This window comes from Ursus arctos, unplaced genomic scaffold (genome assembly GCF_023065955.2).
Source record: "Ursus arctos isolate Adak ecotype North America unplaced genomic scaffold, UrsArc2.0 scaffold_11, whole genome shotgun sequence".
Taxonomy (NCBI): domain Eukaryota; kingdom Metazoa; phylum Chordata; class Mammalia; order Carnivora; family Ursidae; genus Ursus; species Ursus arctos.
The window spans coordinates 67,238,642-67,266,505 of NW_026622775.1; the positions used below are offsets into that span (position 1 = coordinate 67,238,642).

Genomic DNA, 27,864 nt, shown 5'->3' on the forward strand with positions numbered 1-27,864 from the left:
TTGGGGCAGGCCCCAAAATCTGATTCAGCTACAGTTTTCTGTGGGGTTGTGGCTTGATTTTCGACTATACTCCATAGGAGGGAGGCCACGGCCAAGGTTTCTTCCCACTTGGAAAGCAGTTCCCTTCCCAGACTCCCTTGGATCCCTTTGGAAGTCACCTGGAACCTGAGAGCCCTCGGGAGAGAGGAGGCTGTGCTGGGCCCCCATCCGATTCTCCCGCGGCCGCACGTGGTCTCCCTGTGTTCACCACAGCCAGCAGTGCATGCAGGGGCTGGGGACCCGGGCCCGAAAATAATAGTGTTCATCGGCCACATCTTTTTGGTGCTCTCTCTTGAGAAAGGCTCTGGAGTATAGAGTCTGTTGAAGACAGAATTCAGCTATTTCTGTGCACCCTGGTCAAATAGTGTTGCCACCATTCCTTCCCCACAAAGACCAGCATCAGACTCTGTTCAGGGACAGATGTGTAAATATGGTCATTAACCCTCACAGCGACCTTGAAAATTAGCTACTCTTGTCTTCCCTTTAAAAGGAGGAGACCACGGTTTAAGGGACCCACTCAGTTCCATTGGGGTACGTGGGCAGGGCTCCCGTTTTGCATTAGGAAGAGCAGCTGATGGCATTAGACTGGAAAGCCAGTACATATTTGGTTAATTGGTTATATTTTGTTAATTGGAGCTGAAACAGGATCCTGGGGCTCATGTATCAACTTCATTTACTGGTGGCTATTTCGCTATAGGGTCCAAGACACTATGACACCAGTTTTCAATTATCCTCCTACCTTCCAATTGATTATGAAACCATTTGAAAAAGTCTGATGTCAGGTAAGTTGCCTGGTGTCACAGCAACAAACTGAGCCTATGTTCACATGGCAACAATCAAGGCCCTTTCCCTATTTCACTCAGACAGATAGAACCTTCCACCTCCTCTCCCTACCCCTCCATCTCGAAAAAGGGCCTGTGGTGAGGAATTTGAACTGGAGTCAGAAACAGTCCATGGGAGAGAAAACCCTCCTTTTTTAATACAGATCAGCACCATGCTAGATTCCCCAAATATCTCCATTTGAAGAATCTCTAAAACTCAAAGAAATTCCTTATTCCCACTTTAATAAAATTAAGCGGAGATGTAGTTCACAACCTACTTTGTGGAAGACAAGGCAACCCCGCCTATTTTCACTAAACCAATACATACAAGGCAGGACGAGAGGCTTCCGTCCGCCAACTGCTCAGGAACTGTTTGTTACTAAACACGATATCATTTACAATCTTTACATTAGTTAACACATTAAAAGAACAGGGCAACACAGTCATTTATTTTTTTTAAGATTTTATTTATTTGAGGGAGAGAAAACAAGCAGGGGGAGGGGTGGAGGGAGAGGGAGCAGCAGACTCCCTCCTATGCAGGGGGCACGGGGCTCTGTCCCAGGACCCCAAGATCATGACCTGAGCCAAAGGCAGATGCTTCACGGGCTAAGCCACCGAGGTGCTCCTCACAGTCCCTTATTTTTTACATTCTGTGGGAGTCTCAGTTTTCCAGAAGCTGTGGGCTTCCCTGAATGGGCTACAAAGCTGCCCATCCAGCTACCTGATGCCGATGTGAGCTTCAAAAAAAGCTCTGTAGCCTTTCCAAATAAAGGGTGGGAAACATACTAAAAGCTCCCTTTCATAGGTTCTCAAATATAAATGGCTTTCAATCATCAAGCATCAAAAACAGTGGCTTGAAGATAGACCATGTTAGCAGTGGGTTTAGAAGTTGCAGTATTCTGGAGATGACTGGGAAAAAGCCAAGCACTGCATGAAGTAACAATGCTTATAAATTTTGACAGCGAACGGTGCTCTAAAGTCGTATTTCTCACTGGGGACTGTAGATCCAAAAAGATCCCCCAGGCTTACTGATTCAGTCTTGGGGGCCCAAACCATTTGCATTTTTAACATGCCAAGGATTCTTATGTACACAGTGGGGCATTATTGCCCTAAAAAGCAATAGATGGCAAATGTTTAAAAGCACTGGAACATTTTCTTAAAAGAAAAAAAAAATCTTAGGCATAAGCCCAGGACTTAAAACAGTGTGGCTATTCTAACTGAAGTGGCTGCCCCCTCCCTCCCCAGGGTGACACACCACCAGCAGGGAGTTTAAGAAATGAACATCTATTTTGAACACCAATTTTCTCAAGTTGTTATTTCTTCTAAGATGGTGATTTTCAGCCTTCGCCAAATGTTGGAATAACCACTGGGGAGATTGAAATGGAATATGGTGCCTGGGTCATGCTCCCCTCTCTTGGAAATTGATTTAATTGGTCTGGGGTGTAGCCTCTTCCCAGGTGACACTAATGTTCAGCCTAGTTTGAGAATCCGTTCCTATCCTTCCCAAGTAAGTTACCAGCTACTCCTCTTTTACTTCCCTTCGCAGTGAATGAGTGAAGAAACAACCCATCGCGTTTAATGAATTGTTGTCACAAGCCATCAGCTCCAATGGATGGAGGGGGGTGGAGGTGACGGAAGAACAAAATGCAGCTCTTCTTGCTTCCAGGTGAAGACGACTCCATGACCCCACAACACAAGAGCCTAAACTAACAGGACCTACAACGACAGGAGGCCAGAGGGACTGGGTGTGATGTGTCAAAAAGGGGGTGTCGATAAAGAAAAGTTCAGGAATGATTTCCTTTTGTTAATGTGAAAGTAATAACAGACTAAACACAATAAACTTCAAAATACATTTCCATTTTTAATTTAAAAAATAAATAACAGCAAATCTGAACAAAATTTTTCTACTTCAATGCACATCTTCCTAATGGTCCATGTTTGAAACCCAACTAGTTTACGAAATCTTGGCAACAGAGCCTTTGACAAAGTCTGGAGGAACAACTTACAAAATCTGACTAACAGGCGAGTTTAGGCAGCATATGTGGGAGACCAGCGTTGGCTGGGTTATAAGAATCAGCCTGAAATCATCAACTTAAAAGGAAAACTACCTTTTTCCTTTTGTAGGTTAGAACTGGTGCTTCCATACTCAACCCACCCAAAGAGGAACTTACCTTTTCCAACTAATTTTAAAATCCACTTGGTCAATGGCATGTGGGCCTAAAAGCTGTGGTACAGAAACTTCATTGCCTTCTGATTCTTTCTCATTCACATAGAATCAAAGTAAGCTCGGTCCAAAAGGATTCTAAAAATCACGTAGCCTCAGGTATATATGTTTTACATGAGGAAACTGAGGCCCAGGGACTGACTATAAATTGACTTGACAAAGGGGACACGGTCTTTACTGTCCTGTTCTGTGTTGATGGTGGGGCTTTCCCCCTTTTTTCATTATACCCGAGCAGTGAGAGGAAGGAAGATACAGCTATGAATGGCTTTCTAAATGCCTTTTGCAGAAGGACAGCACGGACATGAGGGGACTTTCTGGGGTTCTGGAAGTAGTCTAGGTCTGGATCTGAGAGGTGGTGACATGGTATATGCCTGGTAAGGTTTCATCCATCTATACCCCTAAGATTTGTGCACTTGACCATATGTATATTAAGACATGCCTCAATTTTAAAGGAAGAAATCACCCCAAGATCTGGGGGCCAGTAGTGGGGAAGGACTCCCACAGTTTGGAAAAAGTTAACAAAGGTAGATTGTTATCTCAAATCCCACTTTCTCTTGTTTGTCTCAGGGATCTGCAGGGTGAAGGCATTTTTCTTGGGTCTCCCTGGTAGGAGACAAGGACTGCAATTCTGGAATCCACATGTGAGGTGGAAGAGGGGAGGCCCATGGCCCAGCAGCCTTACTGAGGGTTTCACTTTCCCCTAATCCCACTCTCTTGCCAACCCCACAACACAACACAGTCTCTGCGTACCAGGCTGTTCCCATTGGACACACTGAATTGCCATATCCTGAGGGTCTTGCATGGTGTCTGGCATTCAATGAGAGCTTAATAAATGCTGAATAAAACAATTCTTGGAAAAAAAAAAAAACCTCAAAGGAAGACAAGTCACCAGAACAGAGAGAGAGAAAATAAGGGATTCAAAAAAAAAAAAAAAAAATCCCATAAACTAATATCCACAAAGGTTGTGACAGTTTGGGGGCTACTTTAATGTCCTTCAATACTCCCGAGTTCTTATCAAGTCAAATAAAGACCAGTTCTTTCCTCTTTTATTCCCAGCCCCTTCTCTCTCCTATAAGTAAGGTAATCATAAGGCGTTTCTTTGCAGTGTTCCTCTTTGACTTCAGGACAGACATGATTTATGATCATCAAACATGACTCTTTCTGACCCAATGGCTTCCCCCATGTTCCCTGTAAGCAGTTATCTACACCATTACCTAAAATCCTTTCTACTCAGGCAGGAGAGACTTCGTATTTCCATTAAGGTGGAAGGGGAATCAGATGGAAAAAATATGTTCTATTAAAAAAGGGAAGGTATTTGGGCACTTGGGTATCAGACTTCCCCAGCCCCAGATCAAAGACCACACTGCAGAACTCACTGCACTGCTCTGAAGGGACATGCTTGAGGTTTGGTATTTTTCGTGACCAGCTTACATCTTTCTATCTTAAAGGCAGCCTGAAAAATAGGGCGAGTGAGGCCTATAGACCCCCACCAGCCAGTCTGTCAGGCAACTTCTCAGAAGCTGCTCTGGGCTTCACAGAAGCCCCGTATAACCTTTCTTCCTTCTCTTCATTGAGTTCTTTCCACTAAAATCCTCTTCAGTTCTTATTAACACTTCTTCAGTCATAAATAATCATGTCAGAGACTCCAAAAGACGCCATCTCTTTAAAAGGGACTGTATGTGCACAGCTAACTTGCATCACTTTCCAAATTACCTCAGGGGGGAAATATCAATAATGCCCTTAGGGAATTCCAGATCTTACTCAGGCCGAGCAGAGGAAAGGAAAGACCATTTCGTACCTACTACTCCACACAGTCGATCTCATTTGACCTCATCTGTGTGGCAGGTCCTTTTCCCTATTTCGGAAGGGGAAGCAATGAGGGCTCGGAGGATTGCAAAGGGTTGAGGGAGTTTGTAAAATTAACAGATGACACAGCTGGAATGGTTGGAGACCAGATGGTTTACTTCCAAACTCCAGCTTCTCTGTCTTGTACCCCCTGAAGGTTCCCCTGAGTGGAGGTGGAGAATTACCTTTTCCTCACCACTTTTAACTACGCATGCTAATTGCTTGAGGAATGCTGGCCACGTCTCAGGTTTGTATTTCCCTGACTCCGTGAAGCATCAGTATGTCTCTTCTAAGAGGGGTGGTGCTGAAACAGGTACACGAAGAAGCCGGCAAGCAGATCCTTGCAGACAAGAATCCTCCGAATTCTCGGAGGTGAAATCTCTCTTTCCTCTCTCTACTTCAGGACCGGGTAGGCGGGGAAGGGGACTGGCTGGGCCCAGTTATGGAAGGGACCCTCATGAGCTTCCCCCATTGACCTAGGGGATCCACACAAAGCTTTCTGCTTGCCATTAATGTCAACGTAGGATAGAACTATCTGGGACATTTCCACGGTTGTCCCAACGAGGGGTAGGTATTCATCATCGAGTCTGCCAGGGTTGTCTTCTTGATCTAAGTGTTATCTGGGGACAGAGCCTCAATTAGCAAGCTGGGCTGTTAGTAAGAATCTGTAGTCAGATTTTCTGTGTTTTGCTTCAATTTCCTTGTCTACAAAACGAGGGGGTTGTTTGTACGACCTTGAGCCCTTCTAGCTCAAAACGTCTCTGACCTTGTGTGGTTTGTGTGGGTGTACGTAATATTTGATCATCTATATCACCCCATTCTTCTTTCGAAAGGACTGCTGACTTAGTACCGTAAACATGTAATCAAATTAATTCCACAATCACGAGGAATAAATAATCAAAGGGAGATATTGCACTCTATTCCCCAGGGTAAAATCAGGTGGCAGTGAGGGCTGCTGAGCCATCCAAATGGGATCTGGAAGAGAAGCTGTTGAACCCGGGCTTTGAAGTCCCTTCTGTCCAGTGATTTGAGCTCAGAGGAGGTAACAGGGCAAGAAACTGTGCAAAAGAAAGAGCTTCAAGGGAGGCTGTAGCAGGAAGGAGTGACACGGTGTGGCGAGGGCCAGTTAGTTGGGAGTATGACGACTCCCGGGAGGGGGCGGGCAGCGTTCCCACGCCACACATAGTAGCTGGTGTGGGGGAGACGGGAGCTCAGACCTCACAATCGAGTCCATGGTTTTTTGACAATGATGGCTATTCATACGTGACAGTAGCCAATTTTCCTTACAAAGATGTTCTTTTCCTTAAAGGAGACACAAGCAGACATCAGAAAGATAGGATTATTTCGGCTACCAAAGTACTTGATGCAGTTCTCTTCCAATGTTATTCGAGGCACGGTGTGTCCACGTGAGAAAACCAAGTCTCAAGCATAGTTTTTCACAAGCAAAGCAAGAAATCCTTCCAAAGTGTAGGTTCCTGGGGTTGCTCCACGACCACCACAGAAGAACTTAGCCAGGCTTCTGTAGGCTGCAGTGTCTCTGCGCTGGAGGCGGAATTTGATAACGGTGAGGGAAATCTCTCTTTTGAGAAACACAGAGGACACGACCAGTTCTGGAATTCAAGTGGACTGGAGATGTGGCCTTAGTCCTCCTTCAGAGAAGCCTTTCAAAGAACCACCAGTTTTGAGCCAGTAAAGCTGACCCAGATCAGGAAGGGCGGTCAGCAAGGGGCCCTGGGGAACGAGGACAGGGCCTCCTCTCGCATCAGCTGTTCAAGGTGTTCAGAGTTCCAGAGAGAGGGCAAGATCCTTAGTGGGATCCGGGCTCAGAGGAAAGCAAGCCAGATTTCCGAGCTTTGGGAGGTGGTGGGGGTGGGGCTTTGGCCTCTCTTCGGACTGGCAGTGGAGGGGCAATCTGAGGGAGCAGACACAACGACAGTCAAATGAGTCTTGTCGAATTTACTTTCTCTTCCACATTTCTGACACGGTGCCTTAGCGTCTAACCCATCTAGCTACGCGGCCTTGGCGAGGAGAGAAGGGCAACAACACTCATTTCTCCTCCCTTGCTCTCCTTGGGTTAAGCAGATACACACCAAACTGTTATATCCCCGACACTTGGGTTCTTGGCATATCCTCAGTAGGCATTTAATGAATATTTGTTGAATGAATGCAGGAAACCCATCAGAGGCCATTTCAGAATGACTGTCACTCACTCAGGAGGAGTAAACTCTTCACATGTGAACCAGATACTCACGATTTCACTCACCTGTACCCAGGGTGAAGTACAGAGAAGAGCTCTACCTTTGATTGGATGAAAAGGGCTGCTTGCATTTTGTTACTTCCCATTAGAAACTCCCCTATCTTTTATGGTTTCAGGCATGAGTCAAGAAGTGATTAGTGTGACAAAACTATGGGAAACCCGCCTAGCAAAAAGCTTAGAAAACCAACACTGTGCTCCCGAGAGTGGGGCGCTCTGACCCCCGCACCGTTGTTCCCTACCTCCGCGGAGTTCCTCTGGCTGCTCTCGTAGGGCTTGCTTTTGGGGGGAGGGGGAGGCGGGACAGTAGTAGTCATCAGCCCATCTGTCTGCAAGGATGGGGAGCCTAGAAATGATACAAAGAGATGAAGGCAGAGAGAAGAATTCATCAAGGAATCTTAACAGAACCTCTGCTTGCCATTTTAACATCTAAACCAACCTGGCCGATCAAATTGCCAAGGCGATATTCCATAGTTTCTGTGGACAGAATGGAAACGACCTCTCAACCCTCACGACAAAGGTAGCACTGTTAACTCACCAGCAGGTTTCACAAGAAGTTCCGAAGTAAAAATCCCATTTTTTTGCTTAGGGTTTTAACTATTAAGCTGGAGATGTAAACATTTTCTAGAACTTAGGGTATGACTCTATTCTCCAATCTATCTCAAGTGCTTAGAAAAAAATGTCACAAAGTAAGTGGTCAATAAATATTGGTTAAATTTAACTGAGCTGTCTTAGTTTGATCATTTAAAAGCCGCAATATCCATTTCCTCCAGGACAGCTTATTTAATTATCTCTAACTCTTGGCGACTCCTGTGTCCCATGTGGCACGATGATTTATCCCTCCATTCTCTGTACCAAGGGTCCCTTGGAATTCTTCTCAGGCCTAGTGTATTGCTGATTTCCCAGGCCTGCCTGTAGGCAGTATATGGAATGGGCCTATTTCTTGTCCTTCTTTGGGACTCTTTCCTATACCAAGTACAGGGTTACCTACCCAATAGTTCATAAGTTACTTGCTTCCTGTCTGGTCCCCGTCTGGCTCTACCTCATTTATACCTTCACAAATGGAAAAGGAGTGGTAAGACCCTCTGGGCCACTCAACAGAGAAGGTTAATGAGTCCTAGCAACCCAAAGATTCCTTGTTGAACTCTAATTTTGCTATACCCACTACCATGGAATGAGCCAACTTTATAATAATCTCACATACTCTGTGCGTTCAGGCTAAATATCGCCCAGATCCATACACATACTCTGTTCCCTACTGAAGCAAAGAGAAGGAATATACCTGGATCTCTCTACATCTCTACACCTGTATATATATATAAAACTTACTTAGCGTCCTGGTAGCTTTAGGAGTGAGTGGAGGTGGGCTCAAGGGCGTTGACTGCGGAGGTGAAGAACCATGAAATGGCGTCAGCCGATTGTCCGACAACTGGAGACTCTTTGGTCTTTGTGCTTTTCGGGCTGGGCTCTAGTGGGGGGAGGGGCACAGCAAAACATTCTCACGGTGAGAAAGGCTGAGCTCATCAATGCTCCGAACAACCTTGCCTGCTGAGCACCAACTTGTTCGAGGGAAGATTCCAGGAGCCACACTTAAGCTTCCGGCACGGTCATGTGGGGAGCACGGCAAAGACACTGACAGGGAATCACTAAAGCAGACATTCTTTCCTGGCCAGCCAGGAGCTGATTTTGACCACAGTTAGACTGTGTTATTTGATTTGGAAAGGAGCCACCCTGATTCTCAGGGAAGGCTGGTCTTGCCACACTTAACAACTTGATGTGGCTCATGAAAAAAAAAAAAAAAAAAAAGCACTTTTTTTTTTAAGTTAAAAGAAGACAATGTTTGGACTGACTCATGGAACATGGTGGTGAGAACCACAACTCCAAGCATTAACCCACGTGTTTACATTGTGGGTACAAGATCTTGCACCACCACTGCTTTAGACACTCAAATTCTCCGTATGTGCTTTTTTTTTTAAGCACAGCTTAAGATCAAACACTGTCACAGGCTGCCGGGTCCTGAGGAGGCACAGCCAGACTTCCGCCTGGTGACTCCCAGCTCTGCCGTGAGTGGTGATGTGCCCGGCCGCAGGGAAAGCACTAGCAAACCTCTGGTGCTTGTTTGCTTGCTGTCCCCCACCCCCACCCCGACCCCCTGTTGTTGGTTTTTTTTACCATCAGATCAGGTTCTGGCGCTTTCTCTGCAATGACCTGGGATTTGCTAAGGCTCCAGTCTTTTCTCTTGAACTTGCTGATCCGGTTCTCATTGTCCTCTCTGAGGGGCAGATCTTCAACCCTGGCACCTGATGAAGCCCTGCGCTCCAAAAGTGGCTCCAGGATTGACCTATTAGCCAAGAACAAGGACAGAATCACAAAAACACTGACCACTTGGCAGGCAAACGTACTCCCAAAAGACCAAGGGTTAGGACTCCTCAACCTCATCGTGACCTGTGACTTCCCTCTCAGGTTCTAAATCTGAATTTCTAACCGCCAGTGGGACATCTCAAGGTATCCATGTAATGAGACCATCAAAGTACAAAAGGAAAATATCTCTGAACATGCATCTTATCCCAGGAAGAGAGTCTTACTAAATTTACAGGCAAAGGTAGAATTCATACAGTAAAAGATGAATAAGCAGCTTTAGACAGTGGAGAATAGCACGTGCCCCAGAGACAGCCTGTGTTCAGATCCTACCTCTACTTACTTCTTGGGTGATCTTGGGCAGAAAATCTTTTCATACCTCAGTTTCCTTATCTGTGAAATGGGGACAATAATAGTACCCACCTCATAAGGCTAAGACAAATGCTTAGAACAGGGTCTAGCATATATACATGCTCTCGAAATGTTTTTATTACAATGACAGATTTTTCAAGCACCACAGTGAAAACTGTTTCATTCAAGAATCATGATTAGGGGGCACCTGGGTGGCTCAGTCGGTTAGGCATCTGCCCTAAGCTTGGGTCATGATCCCAGGGTCCTGGAATCAAGTCCTGCATCAGGCTCCCTGCTCAGTGGGGAGTCTGCTTCTCCCTCTCCTTCTGCCTGCTGCTCCCCCTGCTTGCGTTCTTTCTCTCTCTCTCTTTCAAATAAATAAATTTTAAAAAAGGATCATGATTAGGTGCTAGAGAGAGGAAGAGTTTGATGAGAAACAGGACAGTCTCACGAGATTTCCCCATAAATTACTTATTAACTACGAAGGAAAAAAACAGTATCTCTACAGAAAAAAAAAAATGGACAAAACCTTAACCACATACATGGTCAGTTCACATCCCCACTGGGGGACAAACGGACATAATGCTCTTCTGGACATGACACTGTAAAAGGACACAACATGACACAAAAGTCTATAACTTGACTCCTAAGCACAAGGACACATAAGACAAACCCAAATGAAGGGAAATTCTATAAAATAACTGGCCCGTAATCTTCAAAAATGTCAATATGATGAAAGACAAAATAAGGAAAGGCCAAACTACTTCAGATTAAAGAAGAATAAAGACATGTGGCCAAACACAGCATGTGATCCCGAGTGGATCCTGTACCAGAATGTGCCCCGTATAAAGTACACAGCGGGACAACCGACAAAACTGGAATCGGGTTAGAGTTTGCAGTATGGCATCGATGCCAAATCTCCTGAACGGACAGGCTGTAGGTGTGCAGTTATGTAAGACAAGGCGTTTGCTCTTACAGCCTGAAGTATCCAGCCTCCTCCCACACGGCGGAGGGGGGCTGCTGGGGGAGAGACAGAGAGGGAATGACTGTAGCAAAATGTTAAACCAAAATATTACACCTTTATGATGGCGTTTGCTTAGAGCTTCTGAATGGGTATTCAATAAGCCCTGGTGTGATTAAAAACTGATAGATTTTTGGGGCTTCTGGGTGGCTAAGTCACTTAGCGTCTGCCTTTGGCTCAGGTCATGATCCCAGGGTCCTGGAATCGAGTCCCATGTCTGCTCCCTGCTCGGTTGGGAGTCTGCTTCTCCCTCTACCCTTCCCCCCTGCTTGTACTCTCTCTCTCTCTCTCTCTCATGCTCTCTCTCACATTCCTTCTGTCTCTCAAATAAATAAATAAAATCTTAAAAAAGATAAAAAATAGAAGCTTCTGCTTGGCAGAAAGCATCATTACTAAACTGAAACTGTCTCTGCTTGACACATTTTAGATGGCAAATATCTTTAGTATGTAAGAACCTTTTGCAAACCAAAAAGAAAAATGAGTTCGATTTTTTTAAATCATCAAAGGATATAAATAGGTCTTTCAAGAAAATGGAAATTCAAATAATTTTTTAAAGTGTTGCTAATTATTAAATATTCAAATATTAAGACAAGATATTTGGAGGGGGCAAAGACTTCTTTACATTTTATTATGGAAAATTTCAAATGTGTAAAAAAGTGAAGAGAACGCAATAAACTGCCATGTGTGTATTCCTCAGTGTCAATAATGATAACTTGCAGCCAATCTGCTTTCTTACGTACACCTAAGTCACTTTCCTCGCCCCTCGCTGGATCACTTGGAAGCAATTCTTAGATGTCATATCATCTCAACCATAAATACTTCAATGTGCACCTCAGTGAGGCAAGACTCAGTTCATAACATAACTACACTCCCATCACCGGTCCTACAAAAGGAATTCCCTCATTCCTTCAAACATCCAATGCTTACGTTTCCTGATTATCTCGTAAATTTTTTGGAAGTGGCTTGTTTGAATCAAGACCCAAACAGGATTCACTTGCTGTGTTTGGTTGATATGCTTCTTCAATCATTTTAAACATTTAATATGCATGGTCCCCGTTTCTGCAAAGTGTGTTTGCCTTGCTCCATGAAAGTTCCAGGGACGTCTGACTGGGGCTGAGCCTATGGAGTCACACTGGGAAATGCCTGTAGACAGTGGTTTCTTTTTTTTTTAACTTCAAATTATTCTCTCCTTTTCTATTATTTTTTAAAAACCTGTATGTATGGGTTTTTAATTTTCTGGCATCTTTCTTTTTTTTTTTTTTTTTTTTTAAGACTCTGGCGCGCACATGTGGGGGGAGGGGCAGAGGGAGAGGGAGTGAGAGAATCTTTTTTTTTTTTTAAGATTTGATTTATTTATTTGAGAGACAGAGAGAGAGAGCAGAAGGAGTGGCAGAGGAAGAAGCAGGCTCCCAGTGGAGCAGGGAGCCTGATGCGGAACTCGATCCCAGGAACCTGAGACAAAGGCAAGACACTTAACCCACTGAGCCACCCAGGTGCCCCTTTGGTATTTTTCAATTGTTAATAAATTTAAGAGGAAGCCACTCATTATTATTTATCTTAAATCTGTACTGGTTAAAGAAATATCACAGAACCAAATTCCAAAAAAGACTCTAATTATTCTTAATTTTTTTTTAATTTTATTTTTTTAAGTAATCTCTACACCCAACGTGGGGCTCGAACTCACAACCCTGAGATCAAGAGTTGCACCCTCCTCCACCTGAGCCAGCCGGGTGCCCTGAGACTAATTATTCTTAAAACCAACTAAGCCAAATCAGACAAACAAGATCACCTCAAACAGTAATTGGTCAGGGAGAAAGAAAACCACCACCTCAGATTCTATGGAATCAATTATGACTTTACCTCAGAGACGGCAAATGAAGGCTGTGGGTCACTAGGTTGACAGTCAAAGACGCGAGTTTCACTAGGGCCTAATTAGGAACCAAACTAAACCATAAAGTAACTACAGTGTGGTCCCCCAAGGTCTGTGTTATTTTTTTCTTATAATGATTACTTCAATGATTTTCCTGAAATATCAAAGATTAGTCTTTTTCTAAACAATTTTGTTCTGGGCCCAGCTGTGCTGGTGCTCTAAGCATGTACTCAGTCGGCCTTCCGGCTTCCCTTGACACAATGAGCTATGTTTCAAAAAGTAGTTCTCCTTCTGTGCCTTGGCCTACCATTTGCCAGACAGGATGGATACATTCTACTTTCTTCCAATAAAGAACTGGCCCTTTGCAGATGGCTCCCCCAATATTCATCATCGAAGTATTAATATTGTGACGTGACATTGGGAATGGGAGACTCAGGGTCATTAGCTGATAATCAGTTAGCTGCTTTAAAGAAACATCCTAAATAATGTTAGAACATAGTATCAATGACTTCCTACTCATTGGGGAAATTTGGGCAAGGTCAATAACCCACCTTGCTTGGGTTGCAGTATGAAGAGGGCCTCACTCACCTATTCTCGTTTACTGCCCTAAGTGTCAGCAATCATGGTGTCTCTGATGTTCAACAGCTGTTTCAAAACTTTTCTTTTTTTGAATGAGACCATTTATTTAAGAAAAGAGTATTACTGAACAGAATTTTTATGCCTTCCACAGAGTCGGCAGTATCTCTTAATGGCATAAAAAAAAACCATAGAAGAGAAAAATAAATGAATCCAGGACTATCTAATATTTATTACCCTAAGGAGTAAAAATAGTGCAAACCCCCAATACTCAAGTCGCACACTGCACTGCACGTCGGTATTCATTGGACACCAGAATCGTAATGAACGTCATCCTCTGAATAGGGAATGTATGCTTCTAGAAATACATCCTATACTTATCTTAACCAAAAGGCCACGAAGGAATGTGAGAATATATCCTAAATAACTGGAAAGCTATCTGCACACATATGTTTGGTACAATTCTTAGTAACAAAACTGTATTTTATATTGACAGAAGCTAGATGTTTTCATATGAAATTTATAATGAACTTTGATGATTACCTGCTTAGAAATAATGACACAGCTTAAATATTTGATAGTAAGAGAAAGATTAATTATGGCACGTTCATAGGATGCAATGGTAAATAGCTATCAAAAATGATAATAAGGGCACGTGGGTGGCTCAGTCGGTTAAGCCTCTGACTCTTGATTTCAGCTCAGGGCATGATCTCAGGGACGTGAGATAGAGACCTGCGTGGGGCTCTGTGCTCAGTGGGGACTCTGCTTGAGGATTTCTCTCTTTCCCTCTGTCCCTCCCCTGCTTACCCATACTCTCTCTCAAAAGGAAAAAAAATACTCAACATGTATAGTAAGTTAAGTAGGTCACAAAATGGTACTTATGATGCTTTTCCAATTGAATAAAATGTATATATGCTTTTTTTGTTATACAACTAAACTTTAACAGCAGTTACTTCTGAGTGATGATGTGATAAGCATTTTTTCTTTTAAGTTTCCAGTACTTTGAAAAATTTCTATGTGTACATATATTAAGTATATAATTAGTAAAATACTGTTTTAAGATAGTATTTTTAAACGGAAAGAACACAATTACAGATTCATTTCTTTAAAATATCTTAAATTTGAACACATGGGAAGGCAGTCCATGTTTTTGGCAAGAAAGGTTCAACATCAAAAAGCCATCAGTCTTCCCAAAGTTAGTCCAGAAGTTTTACATGATCCAAATGGAAGTAGCAATAGGATTCCAGACAGGTGAATCCAAATGTGAGCCATGAGTAAAAGTAGCCAGAGAAATTCTGAAAAGGATAACTAAAAAATAAAAGCCTTTCGAAACTACAGTAGTTAAAACTACATAGTACTAATGTATAACACATAGGGAGATCAAAGAAATGGGGGAGAAAAAGTCTGCAAATAGACTGAAGAACATACAGAAATTTGATTTGGTAATAAGGTTGACATTTCAAATCAGCGGAGAAAAGATGGTTTGCTCACTAAATGTTACAGGGAAAAGAGCAGTTGCATGGCCAAAAAAAAAAAAGGTGACTTCATACCTCACATTTTATACTCACATAAATTTCAAAGAATCACAGATTTAGTGGTAATAGTGAAATTCTAAAATTAATTTTTTTGCAGCCTTAGCGTGGGGAAGGCTTTTTATAAAATCCAGAAGTCATGAAATCCAGCATTAATTTACTTGACTGCATAAAAAAAGTCAACACAACTAAATAAAAAATAAGAAGCGAAGTCAAAAGACAAAGGAGAAACTGGAGGATGTATTTCAACTACTATTACAGAGAAAACACAACAGAAACATGCACCCAAAATACTTGACCCTAGTTTGCAGAACATAAAATACAAACAGCTGCTAAAGAATGAAAAGCTCAGATTCACACAAGAGAAATAAAACCAAACCAAAATGAAACCTGATACCGCGAAGATATTCTCCACCTAGCAGATTAGTGAAAATTAAAAAGGCTGATAATACACAATTTGGGGTGTGGGGGTGATGAGGCACCCTTGCATGTTGCTGGTAGGACTGTAAATTAGTATAATGTCTATGGAAGTCAATTTAGCAATAATTTGGACAATTGCAACTATAAATGTTCAACAAAGCAATTTCACTTCCGGAATTTCTCTCATGTGGATATACTTGTATATTTACAGAACAAATTGTTTTTAGGCTTAGGCACTGCCACACTGCTGTGACAGCCAAGGACTGAAAACAGCTAAACATCCACCAACAGGCAGCGGTGGAATGTGGCAGGGGGCAGACATATCCCAAGATGTCTGCAGCTCGAAGAAAAGAGGAGGCTCTTTACAGTCTGAAACGGAATGATTTTCAAGACACAGTTACGTTTCATTCATAGAAACAGAAAGTGTGAGGGAGAACATCTATTGAGGTATTGCTTGCGCGCGTACAAAGAGCTGTTGGAAAGGCACGGAGAACCTGAAGGCTAACATCACTTCCTCAGCAGAGGGGTTCTGGTAAGGTAGGAGTCAAGGACTGAGGGGTGATTTTTCATGAGAGATCCCCTTTGTACCTTGGAATTTCATATCATGTAATTATGTTACCTATTTACAAAATAAATATAAATTTTGAAACTGCTTTTGAAAAACAATTCAGATGAAAAAATCAGACTATCAATTAATATGAAAAAATAAATCAGAATGTGATAGGGTGGGTGACAAGATGTGACAGGATGATGGGTGATTACGATCCGATTTGTCATAACTATTATCATTATGTAAATAATGATCTTCCTCATGAGGAAGACACAGAATGATCCGGAGGTTAACAACCATATACTCTGAATTACTTCCCTTATAAGGGTGATGCATCTACATTGACCAAGGCTCCCTTTCGTGACAAAAGGCAAAGGTTAGTAAGGAGATAACCCACCCCCTCCTCCCCCCAGCAATTAAAAATTGAACCCTTACCCATCAGATCCTGGTCTGGAAGGAGCATTATCGGATGAGTTAGAAGAGGTGGAAATCACTGAGGAAGTCACTGAGGTGATGGACAGTCTCCGCAGTGTAGATGACATGATGTAGGGAAGTACAATAGAGCCCGTGCGGCTTTGCTTCCTCTCAGTCAAGGTCGGTGGCTGAAGAACACACGGCATCTCATGGTGAGCCGGCCTGGAACTCACCATACGGACTGGCACACCCCCCATCCGTTTGGGGCCAGTGCCATTTGTATTGGCTGGCACCCACTGCTGCTTCACTTGTTAAATACTGCAACTACTTCTATTCCTAATTATAAACACAGCTAGGTTAAACCTACCTTGTTAAGACTAGAGAAAAATTCCCCATAATTTGCTGCCAGCCAAATAAGACAGGAAAAACCAAGCTGTTCATTACCCCCCCAACAGAAAAGCAAAACCCTCAGTCTGCTTCTCCAGTTTAGCTTCTTTCAGCCACTAAAATAATAGAATACTGGCCTCATAGAAAGTTTTGGATTCAAACTGTAGACCTGATGATTAAGAAGTAAATGGTGAATCTTAAGTAAAGGAACATCGATCTACTTTCATCAGAAATGTCTCCAGCTGGATTGATTGCCCCAGTAGGCCACCGTATCAAATTTACATGCAACCATTGGCCTGGATCTAATAAAAACCACTCATTAGCTGAAAGTCAGTCCTTCCCATCTAGGAACTTGTGTAAAAGACAAATGTTCCCAGGAAAAAGCTCTTCATTGGCAGGAGGAGGTTAGACATGACTGAAGACTTGACTAAAAGCAATGATCACAAAGATACTCTGGAGAAAAAAGCAGTAAAGACGGAGATGCAGGAATGGGAGGCAGGAGGACACCAAAGGAAATTCAGAGCTTTGATCCAAGGAAAGAAAATTTGAAAATCAGGGGTTCAAGAGTGAGATAGTTAGAAAGCAAAGTGAACTCATATTAAAAAGAGCTGAAACGGGGCGCCTGGGTGGCTTAGTCGGTTCAGCATCTGACTCTTGGTTTTGACTCAGGTCATGATCTCAGGGTCATGAGATCAAGCCCCGTGTCAGGCTCTGCACTCAGCGGGGAGTCTGCTTCTCTTGTTCTCTCCCTCTCCCTCTGCCCCTCCCCATGCTTGTGCACACATGTGTGCACGCTTGCTCTCTCTCAAATAAATAAATAAATCTTAAAAGAAAAATAGGAAAAATGAAGCTGGATCCAAACATTCAATCAACTGTTGGAGAAAAAAGGTTATTTTTTCTTTATTTTTTATTAATGTGGGCATATTTTATGCCCAATATGGGGTTCGAACTCATAACCCCCAAATCAAGAGTTGCATGCTCTACCAACTGAGCCAGCCAGGCGCCCCAGAGAGAAAAGCTTATTGAGCGCATGCACTAACCCACCCAACTTCTCAGGAAGAAGAAAACTGTCACTGCGAGAAATGTGTTAGAACTGTTGGAAGAAATGATGAAATCAGCTACATGCATTGTGAAATGCACTTCACCATTCTTTCTCCCCTTCAAAGGTATTCAGAGTGGAAACTTTTCATCAAAATGAAAAATAAAGACTAGGAAAAACACCAAGAATTGGACTAGGCCAGAGAGGAATAACCAGCGTCTGGGAGCAGAAACGCCGCAGTAGAGCAGTGCGCACACTGTGGGCCCAGACCAGCGGCCTCAGCCCCACCCGGGAGCACGTGAGAAAGGCAAACCCTCGGGCCACAGTAGACTTCCTGTTAGAAACTCTGGAGCTGTGGCCCAGCTATCTGTGTTTTCACAAGCCTTCCAAGCGGTTCGGACAGTCACTCAAGTCTGAGAACCCCTATGTAGCACGTCAGTGTTAGAAGGTCACCAAAAGCATGCCATGTCCTCTCCTCTCGAACCCCAGAAGTTCCAAGCCGTACCTCTGCTATTTTGACTCATCCGGCAGCTGAAAAACTCATCAATAATAAAAACGGTAAAAGAGACCGAAAAAGTTAACAAGCTACTTAGACGAAGCCTACCAGTGTTATAACCCCATAGAGCTTTTCCACTTTGTCCTTGAGTTCCCGGAAACAAGAAGACAACCGGTCATGTAGCGGCTTTAGCTGCTCTGTCAGCTTCTCCCCGTGGATGCGGATCCCCTCTGTCAGCAGAGGCATCTGGAGAAAAGCACGTGACAGGAAGGAAGTATGGTTTAGGAAGAGGGATACTTCAGATTTCGAGGTTGGGGAAGGATGGGGGTGGAGATGGGCAGGTAAACTGGCAGACACAGCACATACCACACGGGAATGCTACTTCTCCATGTGGGGCTAGGGTACCAGACACCCTTGGGTCAAGGACGCAGAGAAATACACAAGGAGCAAGCAGGCCCTAAACTGGGAAGGGCTGACAGCCAAGACCTGAGCCCCGGGGCTTGTCTGTGGCTAAGCCACTGCTAGTTTTAAACCTAGACTGAATTGGATGGCGGCATTTTCTCCCACTGTTCACCAAAGTCACGAGAGAGAGAGAGAGAGAACCCGATGCCAACATGTTCCAGCTGGAAACAGAGCCCAGCAAACCAATCTGGGGACTTGGATCTGTTCTCTAGGAAGGGTCCTCTCGGCACTGTAGAGTCTAATGGAATGCTACTCCTAGGGTCACTTTGCCAAACAAAGAGATAGGCTGTGATTCCAAAGGTTAAAAAACGAAACAAAACAAAACACCCTGAAAGTGGGCTTGTGGATTGAAGCCCTAGAGAATATCTTGGCGTGGTGCAGCGGAAGGCTGTCTGGCCACACGCCTCCCATGATGCATACCTGTAATGCTATCAGTTGCTTCAGCAGCTCAATCTTCTCCTGGTCTTCGGGATGCTCCTGCAAATACTTTTCTGTAAAAAAAGCCTAAAAGGGGAGCACATGCAAATATTAATTAGAACACACCTATCCGTGTATTTGACCCTCGAAGGAGGAGACGGGTGCCTGGAAGGGTGAAAAATGTCTTCTGTTCTATCTGATAAACCTGGAACGGCTAAGTAAACACTCATTCTTTTCCTGGGACAGCCCTGATGCCATAGTGGGCAATGCTAAAGGGATGTGCTATTTTGTGGTCTTTCTGGAATTGTGCGATGCCGAATCGAAGTACCTTCTCAACGACCACCAGACACACACAAGTGCACAAACCAAATAATCATCAGCAGAGCAGAACGGCATTCGCTGAAATAACTGTCCCAAAGGACTAAGGCCAATGACCACATCTAAAGGCTATTCATTAGCTTAAGTGTGCAGATATTATAAAGGAAAAAGCAAAAAATCAGTAGGCTGGATATGGACGTAGTTTTCCTGCTCCATCATCTGATATAGGCTGTATCACATTTTTTTCTTGTATTAAGTAAAGATTAATATCCACACTTTCTTTTTACTCATCATCCAAAAGGCTTTTTTGAAGACAACATGAGATATAGATGTGAAAATGTTTTATAAATATATTTTTTAAAGATTTATTTATTTACTTGACAGAGCGCGAGTGAGCATGAGTGGGGGGAGGGACAGAGTGAGAGGGAGAAACAGGCTCGCTGCTCAGCGGGAGCCCGACAACCGTGGGCTTGATCCCAGAACCCTGGGATCACGAGCCTGAGCCGAAGGCACAGGCTTCACCCACTAAGCTCCCAGGTGCCTGATTCAATATATTTGAAGTCCTTATAAAAAGGGGAAGTTTAGACACAGGGAGAACACACTGTGAAGAGGCACAAAGAGAACACGGTCATCTGGTCATCTATAAAACAAGGAATATTCGCTGACCCCTCAGGAACCAGGAGAGACGTGGGACCAGATTCTTCCTCACAGCCCTCCGAGGGAATCAAGACTCCTGACACCTGGATTTCAGACGACCGGGCTCCGGAACTGTGAGGCAATATATTTCTATTGTTTTACGCCACCCTGCGTGCGCCTTTGTTCTGGCAGCCCCAGCAAAGGAACACAACAAGGGATACAAATATATGCAGGCGGGCAGGCCAAGGATCACAAACAGGAAGCAGGACAGCACATCCGGAGAGCTCTCCGTCTAGCCAGATTCATGTTTAGAGAGAAATGAGTGAAAAAGTCGTATTGCTTAAACCTTCATCCACCTTCACCTTTAAGCAGTTTAAACCTTCAAAAGTTAAAAAAATTTTTTTTGATATAAGGTAAAATGCACTGAAATTCCCAAAACATCGGTTGAGTCAAGAAATATTGGAGCAGGGTGCTCTGAAATTCAACTTTCTTAGGAGAGTCCTGCCTCTCAACAGAAAGGGGCTGATGAATTACAGCAAACAGCTCTTGCATCCCTATCACGCAGGCAATGATCAACGGGCTGCTTTAGGACAGGTCACCTGTATAGGTAGGTGATGATGGAGTCCCCCAACGAACTGCAATGGGGGTGATCAATGAGTTTACTTCTTTTTTACGTTTAGAAATGTACAAACTCATACATATTAATTAAAAGTACAAACTAGTCTTTTAAGATAAAGGTCTTGAAATTTATTAGTTTACACACCCTACTTTCCCTTTTTTAAAAAATTTCAATGAGAAGACAATGATATTGGAAAAAACCTTCATATGAAATTACATACTATTCATCACAGATATTGACATGTCTGGATTTGAGTTCAGGGGCATTCTGTAAAACAAAATAATAACACTTGGAAAAACACATGAAGATTAGTACTAGATAGCGTAGCTTATATGAAAAAACACACACCCAAATCACTACAGTATAAAAAAGTATTATATTCTGGATCCTAGTTTTACATTAAATTTTGTGATGACACTGGGGATTATTGACACCCGGCATGGGCACACTAGAAGTGACCTCTGGTGTGGACTCCTTCCCAGCTGCTAAGGGTCATAAGCCTGAGGAAGGTGCAAAGGTTGATGGGAAAGATGGTTACGACAGCAGTCACAGAGCACTGGCAGCCCTGCTCAGTCAGGGAGGACGTTCAGATCACATTTGGCTCCAAGTGGACAGGAGAGAGGAAGAAAACCAACCCTCAGCAAGCCTCAACTGTATGGCAAGTGTTCTGCGATGTTCGTTACACACGTGATGCCTTCCTCAGCTACCAGCCGCTCCCGGGCTCCTCACTTTTTTCAGGTACGAAGCTTGGCACTCAGAGAGGTGAAGTATCCCACCCAAGGGCACACAGTGGCCAATGGGAAGCCGGGATTGGGCCACAGGCATGGCTGATTCTAACGCCCCTGGTCTTGGTGCACAAATGGAAAGAAGAGAATTGGCCCACTGAACGTCCGCCCACCCTTCCTGTCCACCTCCATCACTTCCCACTCACTCTCCAGGCTACCACAGGGGTGGGGTAGCCAAATGTTTATTTGATCAGGAAGAGGACTCCAAAATTACTTAGCCACTGAAAACAGCTGAACAATTAAAAATCCTGCCTCGATTAATTACACTTAACCGAATGCTACCTACCGAATACATCACCTCCATTTTATTTATTTATTTATTTTTAAAGATTTTATTTATTTGAGAGAGAGCGGGATAGCACAGAGGGAGAGGGAGAGGGAGAAGCAGACTCCCCACCGAGCAGGGAGCCTCATGTGGGACTCAATCCCAGGACCCCAGGACCTTGACCCGAGCCAGAGACAGACACTTAACCAACTGAGCCACCTGGGCGCTCCCATTACTTCCATTTTAAATGGTGCTACATTCAAACCCCATGCAATGGATTCACATCTGGTGAGCGCTCTTTTCTTGTTTTTCCAGAATACAAAATATGACACTTAGTTGAACTAATTTAACTGGGCAGGCAGGGCCAGCGTTTGTCCAAACAACCTACGGCACACCAAACTGGGGTGGGCGTTCCTAGAAGCTCATTTTAACTAGAGCGCAGCTCTGTCTCTCCCACAGATGCTTCTTCGCTGCCAGAACATCCTCAGCTCTGGGTCCACCTGTAAGCTTTCTACCTCTCAGGGGCGAGAGAACAGCAGGTAAATCAACCAGACGTGGTATACTAGATTGATCTTTCAGTGACTGCTTACCAGGCCGTGGCCTAACCCTGGCTGGGTTGCTAGGTTGCCAGGATATGTGAGGTCAAGGACACACTTTTCATTAATTTCACTTGCCCATTCATAAAGAGGGCAGAGTAAAAAAATCTCTCAGGGAACCTGTAAGAAACGAATTCACTGGCTACACGGTGCCACAGAGAGAGACATGGAGACACACGGGATTCACCTTTTCGTAGTTGGAGTAGCCCCCCATGACAGCCGGGTCTACGATGCCGCTGAGCAGCATGGAGAGAGGGTGCACAGAGAGGGTTCGGTCCCAGGCATGCTGCTGAACACAGTTGCTGATCTTCTCATTGGTGAGCTCCATGGTTTCTATGGCATTCTCCAGGGGACTGATTTCCTCCTGTGACAGAGGACAAGGGAGAGGAAGGGCATTTTGTGAGCTCACAGCAAAGCTGGAAAAAAATCCTAAGTGTTCTCTTTTAAAAGGTACAAAAGTCACCCCAAGCTATAAAAGAGTGAAGTTTTGCTTGTCAAGGTTCTGTTTATCTGGATACCACACTTACTGGAAATGGTTTTGCTAAGTTGCGAAACAAGCTATTTAAAATCTTAAGACGTGGGGCGCCTGGGTGGCACAGTGGTTAAGCGTCTGCCTTCGGCTCAGGGCGTGATCCCGGCGTTATGGGATCGAGCCCCACATCAGGCTCCTCTGCTATGAGCCTGCTTCTTTCTCTCCCACTCCCCCTGCTTGTGTTCCCTCTCTCGCTGGCTGTCTCTATCTCTGTCGAATAAATAAATAAAAATCTTAAAAAAAATAAAAATAAAAATAAAATAAAATCTTAGGACGTACAAGGGTGGCCTAAAAATTAGAGCTATAGTGAGGATTATTTCTTGGTGCAAAGTGTCTACAGAAATTTTGAAAAAACAAATTGGAGCTGTAATAACAATTGATTTTTAGGCAGGGCTTCCTCAGAGATTTCTGAGAAGATCAATGACAACACAGTAATGGGTTATCTGATCCCACATACTTCTGCAGCACCCAAAATGTTTCCTGGCAAGAGGTTTGATGCTTCTTCCATGAGAAAAGGGAAGTGACTTTGGAAGCCATACATTCAAACCATACATAAGTCACCTTAGTATGGGTTCTGTGGTTAAAAGAAGTCAGAAATAAGAAGATGTATTAGAACATTCAAGCTGAATTTTGGATGAAAATGAAGTAAGATTCAATACAGATTGAGAAGACCAACTCCTGTGGAAACATCTTCAAAGCCAGGTCTCAAGAAAGATCGCCTTCTTCATTTTACCCACTGCCAGCCAGCATGACCGCCTACCACAGCCTCGATGCCAAAAGTCTCTGTCCAAAAATCATATTCATACTTGAAAAATAATAATTTATTACTAGTGGTATGGAACACATGAAAGTTCAGTTCGGATTCGTTCAAGATGTATTTCTTGAAAGTATATTACATGCCAAGTACTGTGCTATGCTCCACAGTCACAACAGTGACTAAGATATAATTCGTGGCTGTGAGGAGCCTACAGTTTTATAGTGGGGGTCTCAAGACATGTAAGTATGGGAGTAACTTGTTAGAAATAAGCCCAGGTTGCGGCGGAGCACAGGGAAAATGCATCTAACCCCACCTAGGGAGTTTCAGAGATGGCTTCCAGGTGAAGCTGGTACCTAACATGAATTTCGACGGGAGGTAGTTAGGTTGAGAAGTAGCATTTCGGGCAAAGAAAATGCCCCACTGTCATGGAGGGTTGAAATAACATGGAACGAGCAGTTTAGTTCCAGAAGATTCCATAGGAAATGAGGTGGCAGAGCTGAGTCACAAGGACTCTGCAAGCATGTGCTAAGGAACAGGGGCTTTATGCTCTAGGCACTGGGGAGCCACGGCAAGGTTTTAAGCATGAGAAGGACTGGGTCAGCTTTTCACTGTGGAACTCATGCTCGGAGGCTGTGAGGAAAACAGGCCTGTGAAGGTCAAGGTAGGAGGCCAATGAGGGGGCTCTTTCCGTGGCGTCCACCAGAGATGAATGAGGGACTAAAATGGGGTACAGTAGTAGGACAGCTGGAAGTAAAGAGAACAGATTTAGTAAGTATTAGAAAGGTAAAAGGGGCAGCTTTGGGGAGGGATGGAGAAGGAAGTGTCTGGGGGGACTGGTGATGCGATTAGCACAAACGAAAGAAGAGCAAACGTTTTGGGAGAGAATGTGATTGACAGCAAACTCAAAGGAGACATTCCGAAAATGGTTTGGTAGACTGGCAGGATCATGAGGAGACTCATTCGCTCATGAAAGAGTCATTCACTGTGAGGAACCTTCAGGGTTGGTGTTGTAACATCAGTTGTACAAAGGAGTTCTATTAGACAAGCATGCCTTTTATTTCTCTTTTGGAAAACAAAGTTGGCCAGAGGAGGCTGGCCGAGCTAGTGAGAACTGGAGGAGCGCTTAACAAAGGCTCTTATTCTATCTGGAGACACAAAGAATTTTCTGAGTTCCAATTTCAAATGACTCACCGTTGAAATTTGTTTGACTTCAAACCACTTGAGAATCCCAGGAAAGGTGTATGCAGTTGTATACGTGGTCCTTTCGATCCACATGGTCTGGCAGAAGGAAAACGCAAATGTCAGTTCCCAGGCAAAATGGCAATGCTCCCTGGTTGAGGTCAGGGAGATTCTATTCCCAAATGCTTCCTTGGTGAACGGGCCATAGTCAGAGGATTCTGGATGTTTAAAACTGCAAGGGATCACCTACTTGAGCCCTCTCACCCTCTAGAGGGGACGTGTGAGGTCCCGAGAGGCGGGACTTGCTCAGGTCATACCGGCAGCAACACAGGAGCGTAACAGTGGAGCCCCGTTTTGGGGTAGGCTCCGGTCTAGAGTTCTCCACTGAGATGGCCCGCTGTCTAGGTAGTAAGCGCACAGCACCCCTGCCCCCAGGCTGCCATCGTTTCTGCCGTCTGCGTTGGTTAGGGGGAAAGCCGACTTTACCTTGTTTTAGAGGGAAAGGGGGGGACTCACAGCAAATTCATTGTCTGGATCTTTCTCTCCTTTCCGGAATGGCCTGGAGTATCTGAACTGCTGCACTTCATTGGCTCTGTAGTAACTGGAGAAAGACATGGCCACATGCTGTAGTTTCTCTCTTAGAATAAGCAGTCCTTGATCAGACTTCAGTAAAACCTGGACCACATCTTACACAGACCAAGTCTTATCCACTAAGCGACCTCAAAACAGTCTCCGCAATGAAGGCTGGAGGAGGTGCACAATTTGAATTTATTGCACATCTTTATTATTTACGAATCCAGTCCACAGCTCACCATTTAAAAAGGTATATGTATTTATATCCCCATTTGTGATTTCATTTGTATATTTTTATCACAATTCTATCAATCCTACTAGTATTTTAGCTTCTCAGGAAAAAAGAACGAGGCCTTTGATCACGGGACCAGGCAAGGTGAGGTGAGTCACTCCTCAGTGAGTGGTTCTGAGTGGAAATAAGATCCAGAAGATCTGAAACCTAACAGTGAAATTCCTGATTTCCATCTGTCTGCCTAAAAACAAAACCCCAAGACCCCCAAATCCCTTTTGAGTTACCAAGCTCTTATTTTATACTGAAAATAGAATCAAGAGTTGCTGCGGTGTGGTCTGAATGCCAAAATTCACGTGTGCAAATCCTGCTCCCCGCGATGGGACTAGAAGTAGTGTCTGCGGCAGGCACGTAGGTCATGGGATGGAGCCCTCATAAACGAGAGGAGTACCCTTATCAAAGAAACCCCAGAGAGCTCTGTCGCCCCCTCTGCCATGTGAAGACACACAGAGAAGTCAGTGTCTGTGAATCAGGAGGCAGGGCCTCACCAGACACCAAATGTGCTGGCACCTGACCTTGGACGTCCCCCGCCTCCAGAACCGTGAGAAATAAATGTGTTGTTTATAAGCCACCCACCCAGTCTGCGCGATCCTGTTAAAGCAGCCCCAGAGGTTTAAGAAGGTCTTCCAAATGAGCTTAAGACTTTGGTTTTAAAGATTTTATTTACTTATTTATTTAGAGTGTGGGCGGGGAGGGGCAAAGGGATAGAGAGAATCAGGCGGACTCCGCTCGATCTCATCACCCTGAGATCATCACCTGAGCTGAAATCAAGAGTCAGATGCTTCACCGACTGAGCCACCCAAGAGCCCCAAAGCTTTGGTTTTGATGCTTTTCTAGATAAAATGTGTTAGAAAATGTTTTTAAAAAGAAACAAACAACCCCACTTACTTTAAGATCTGCTCTGGAACTGGTTTGTCCTTGTAGCTGGGCGGGAGGCTCATCACCGGCTTTACGGTGAAACACTGCATGTCTGAGGAGATGGTTAAGGAAGGGCGAGGGGCTGGGCCATGAAGCCGTCCCAGGCAGAACGCACCACCCGGGCCTCCTGCTTTGCAGATGGAAATGGTACCTGCTTGAAGTACTCCTTTTCACCGAATGCCGGCACGGCACTGAAAACAGGGTTCCCCAAATGCCTTAGTAAGTCATAATCCTAGGACGGTTTTTGGTCAGACACCTGGCAGGCAACCTTGCCATAGGAAAACAGGCATCGATGAACTATCGGGGGAAGAGGGATTCGGAACAGTTTTAAGTCATTTCCGACAGGTATGCCTCTGAAAGTGCCGGACCCCAGAACCTGTGCCGTGGGAACTTCTGCCATCTGTGGGTATCACTTGTTGATGCGGGGCCAAGGCTGGGCACTGAACTAGGTTCTCAGTATGTTCCGGCCAGCAATAAACACAACCACCAACAGGCAGATGTTATGACTCTCCTTTTCCAGACGACGAATCTGAGGCTCTGAGAAAACCCGGAGCGCGCACCTGGGACATGGTGAAGTCAGGCTTCAAATCCAGCTGGGGGGGGGGGGTACCTGTCTCTCTGACTTGATTATTTTCTTTTAATAATGACTTTTTTGTCCTCGCCAGTGCAGATATACTGTTTCAAAATCTACAGCATTTAAAGTCAAGGTGAAGGCCCTGGGTGGGGACAGAACAGCGAGTGCCAGCGTCTCTGGGTGGTGCACAGCCCCCGGAGCACCAGCACTACAGGACGCTCACTCAGAAACACACAATGAGAATTCACAGCTGCTGATTTAGAATCCCTCCGTGGGGAGTCTCACGCGTAAGAAAATCTGAGGACCACTGGGCTGTGCCTTACACTGGTCTAGCTGACAGAGCATTTTCACAGAAATGACCTTTTTATTTTGATCCTCCCAGAAGTACTACTGGGTGTTTAGGGAAAACAGACTCACACCTCATGGATGAGAAACCACGGCCTGGAGGAAGGAAGCCGTTTGGGAAAGGTCAAGGGACGAGGCAGAAAGGACTGAGGGCCCAGCCACAGGAAATCCTAAATCCAGTTCTTGAAGACCTCTTGTCATTCCCACACCACGAAGGCACCGCCGTTGTCTTCTGAACCCACATAACCCAAACAAGGATTTATCCTGGAAGACCATTCTTTTCTAAGCATCTGCTACATATTAACAGGCTGCTGTTCTTTCAAAGGTGTGCCTGTCTACTGGTCTGCTATTATTACTGTCAATCTTTCTAGAGCTACTTACCAACCTATATGTATAATAATG

General features: G+C 44.3%; 1 protein-coding gene across 2 annotated transcripts in view; it reads right to left on the bottom strand.

The window, feature by feature from the left end:
* Window positions 1–2,701: 2,701 nt before the first annotated feature.
* DOCK5 (dedicator of cytokinesis 5) overlaps window positions 2,702–27,864 on the bottom strand; it is a 210,770-nt gene continuing 185,607 nt past the window's right edge. For both annotated transcript variants that reach the window (XM_026518974.4, XM_048212214.2), the window contains 11 exons: window positions 26,514–26,595; window positions 25,280–25,364; window positions 24,776–24,862; window positions 22,483–22,659; window positions 19,080–19,163; window positions 18,306–18,443; window positions 16,297–16,463; window positions 9,356–9,524; window positions 8,513–8,651; window positions 7,426–7,529; window positions 2,702–6,841 (listed from right to left, as the gene is read on the bottom strand). In XM_026518974.4, coding sequence (XP_026374759.2) covers window positions 6,737–6,841; window positions 7,426–7,529; window positions 8,513–8,651; window positions 9,356–9,524; window positions 16,297–16,463; window positions 18,306–18,443; window positions 19,080–19,163; window positions 22,483–22,659; window positions 24,776–24,862; window positions 25,280–25,364; window positions 26,514–26,595 — 1,337 coding nt within the window. In that variant the 3' untranslated portion in view covers window positions 2,702–6,736. The remainder of the gene's footprint in view (window positions 6,842–7,425; window positions 7,530–8,512; window positions 8,652–9,355; window positions 9,525–16,296; window positions 16,464–18,305; window positions 18,444–19,079; window positions 19,164–22,482; window positions 22,660–24,775; window positions 24,863–25,279; window positions 25,365–26,513; window positions 26,596–27,864) is intronic.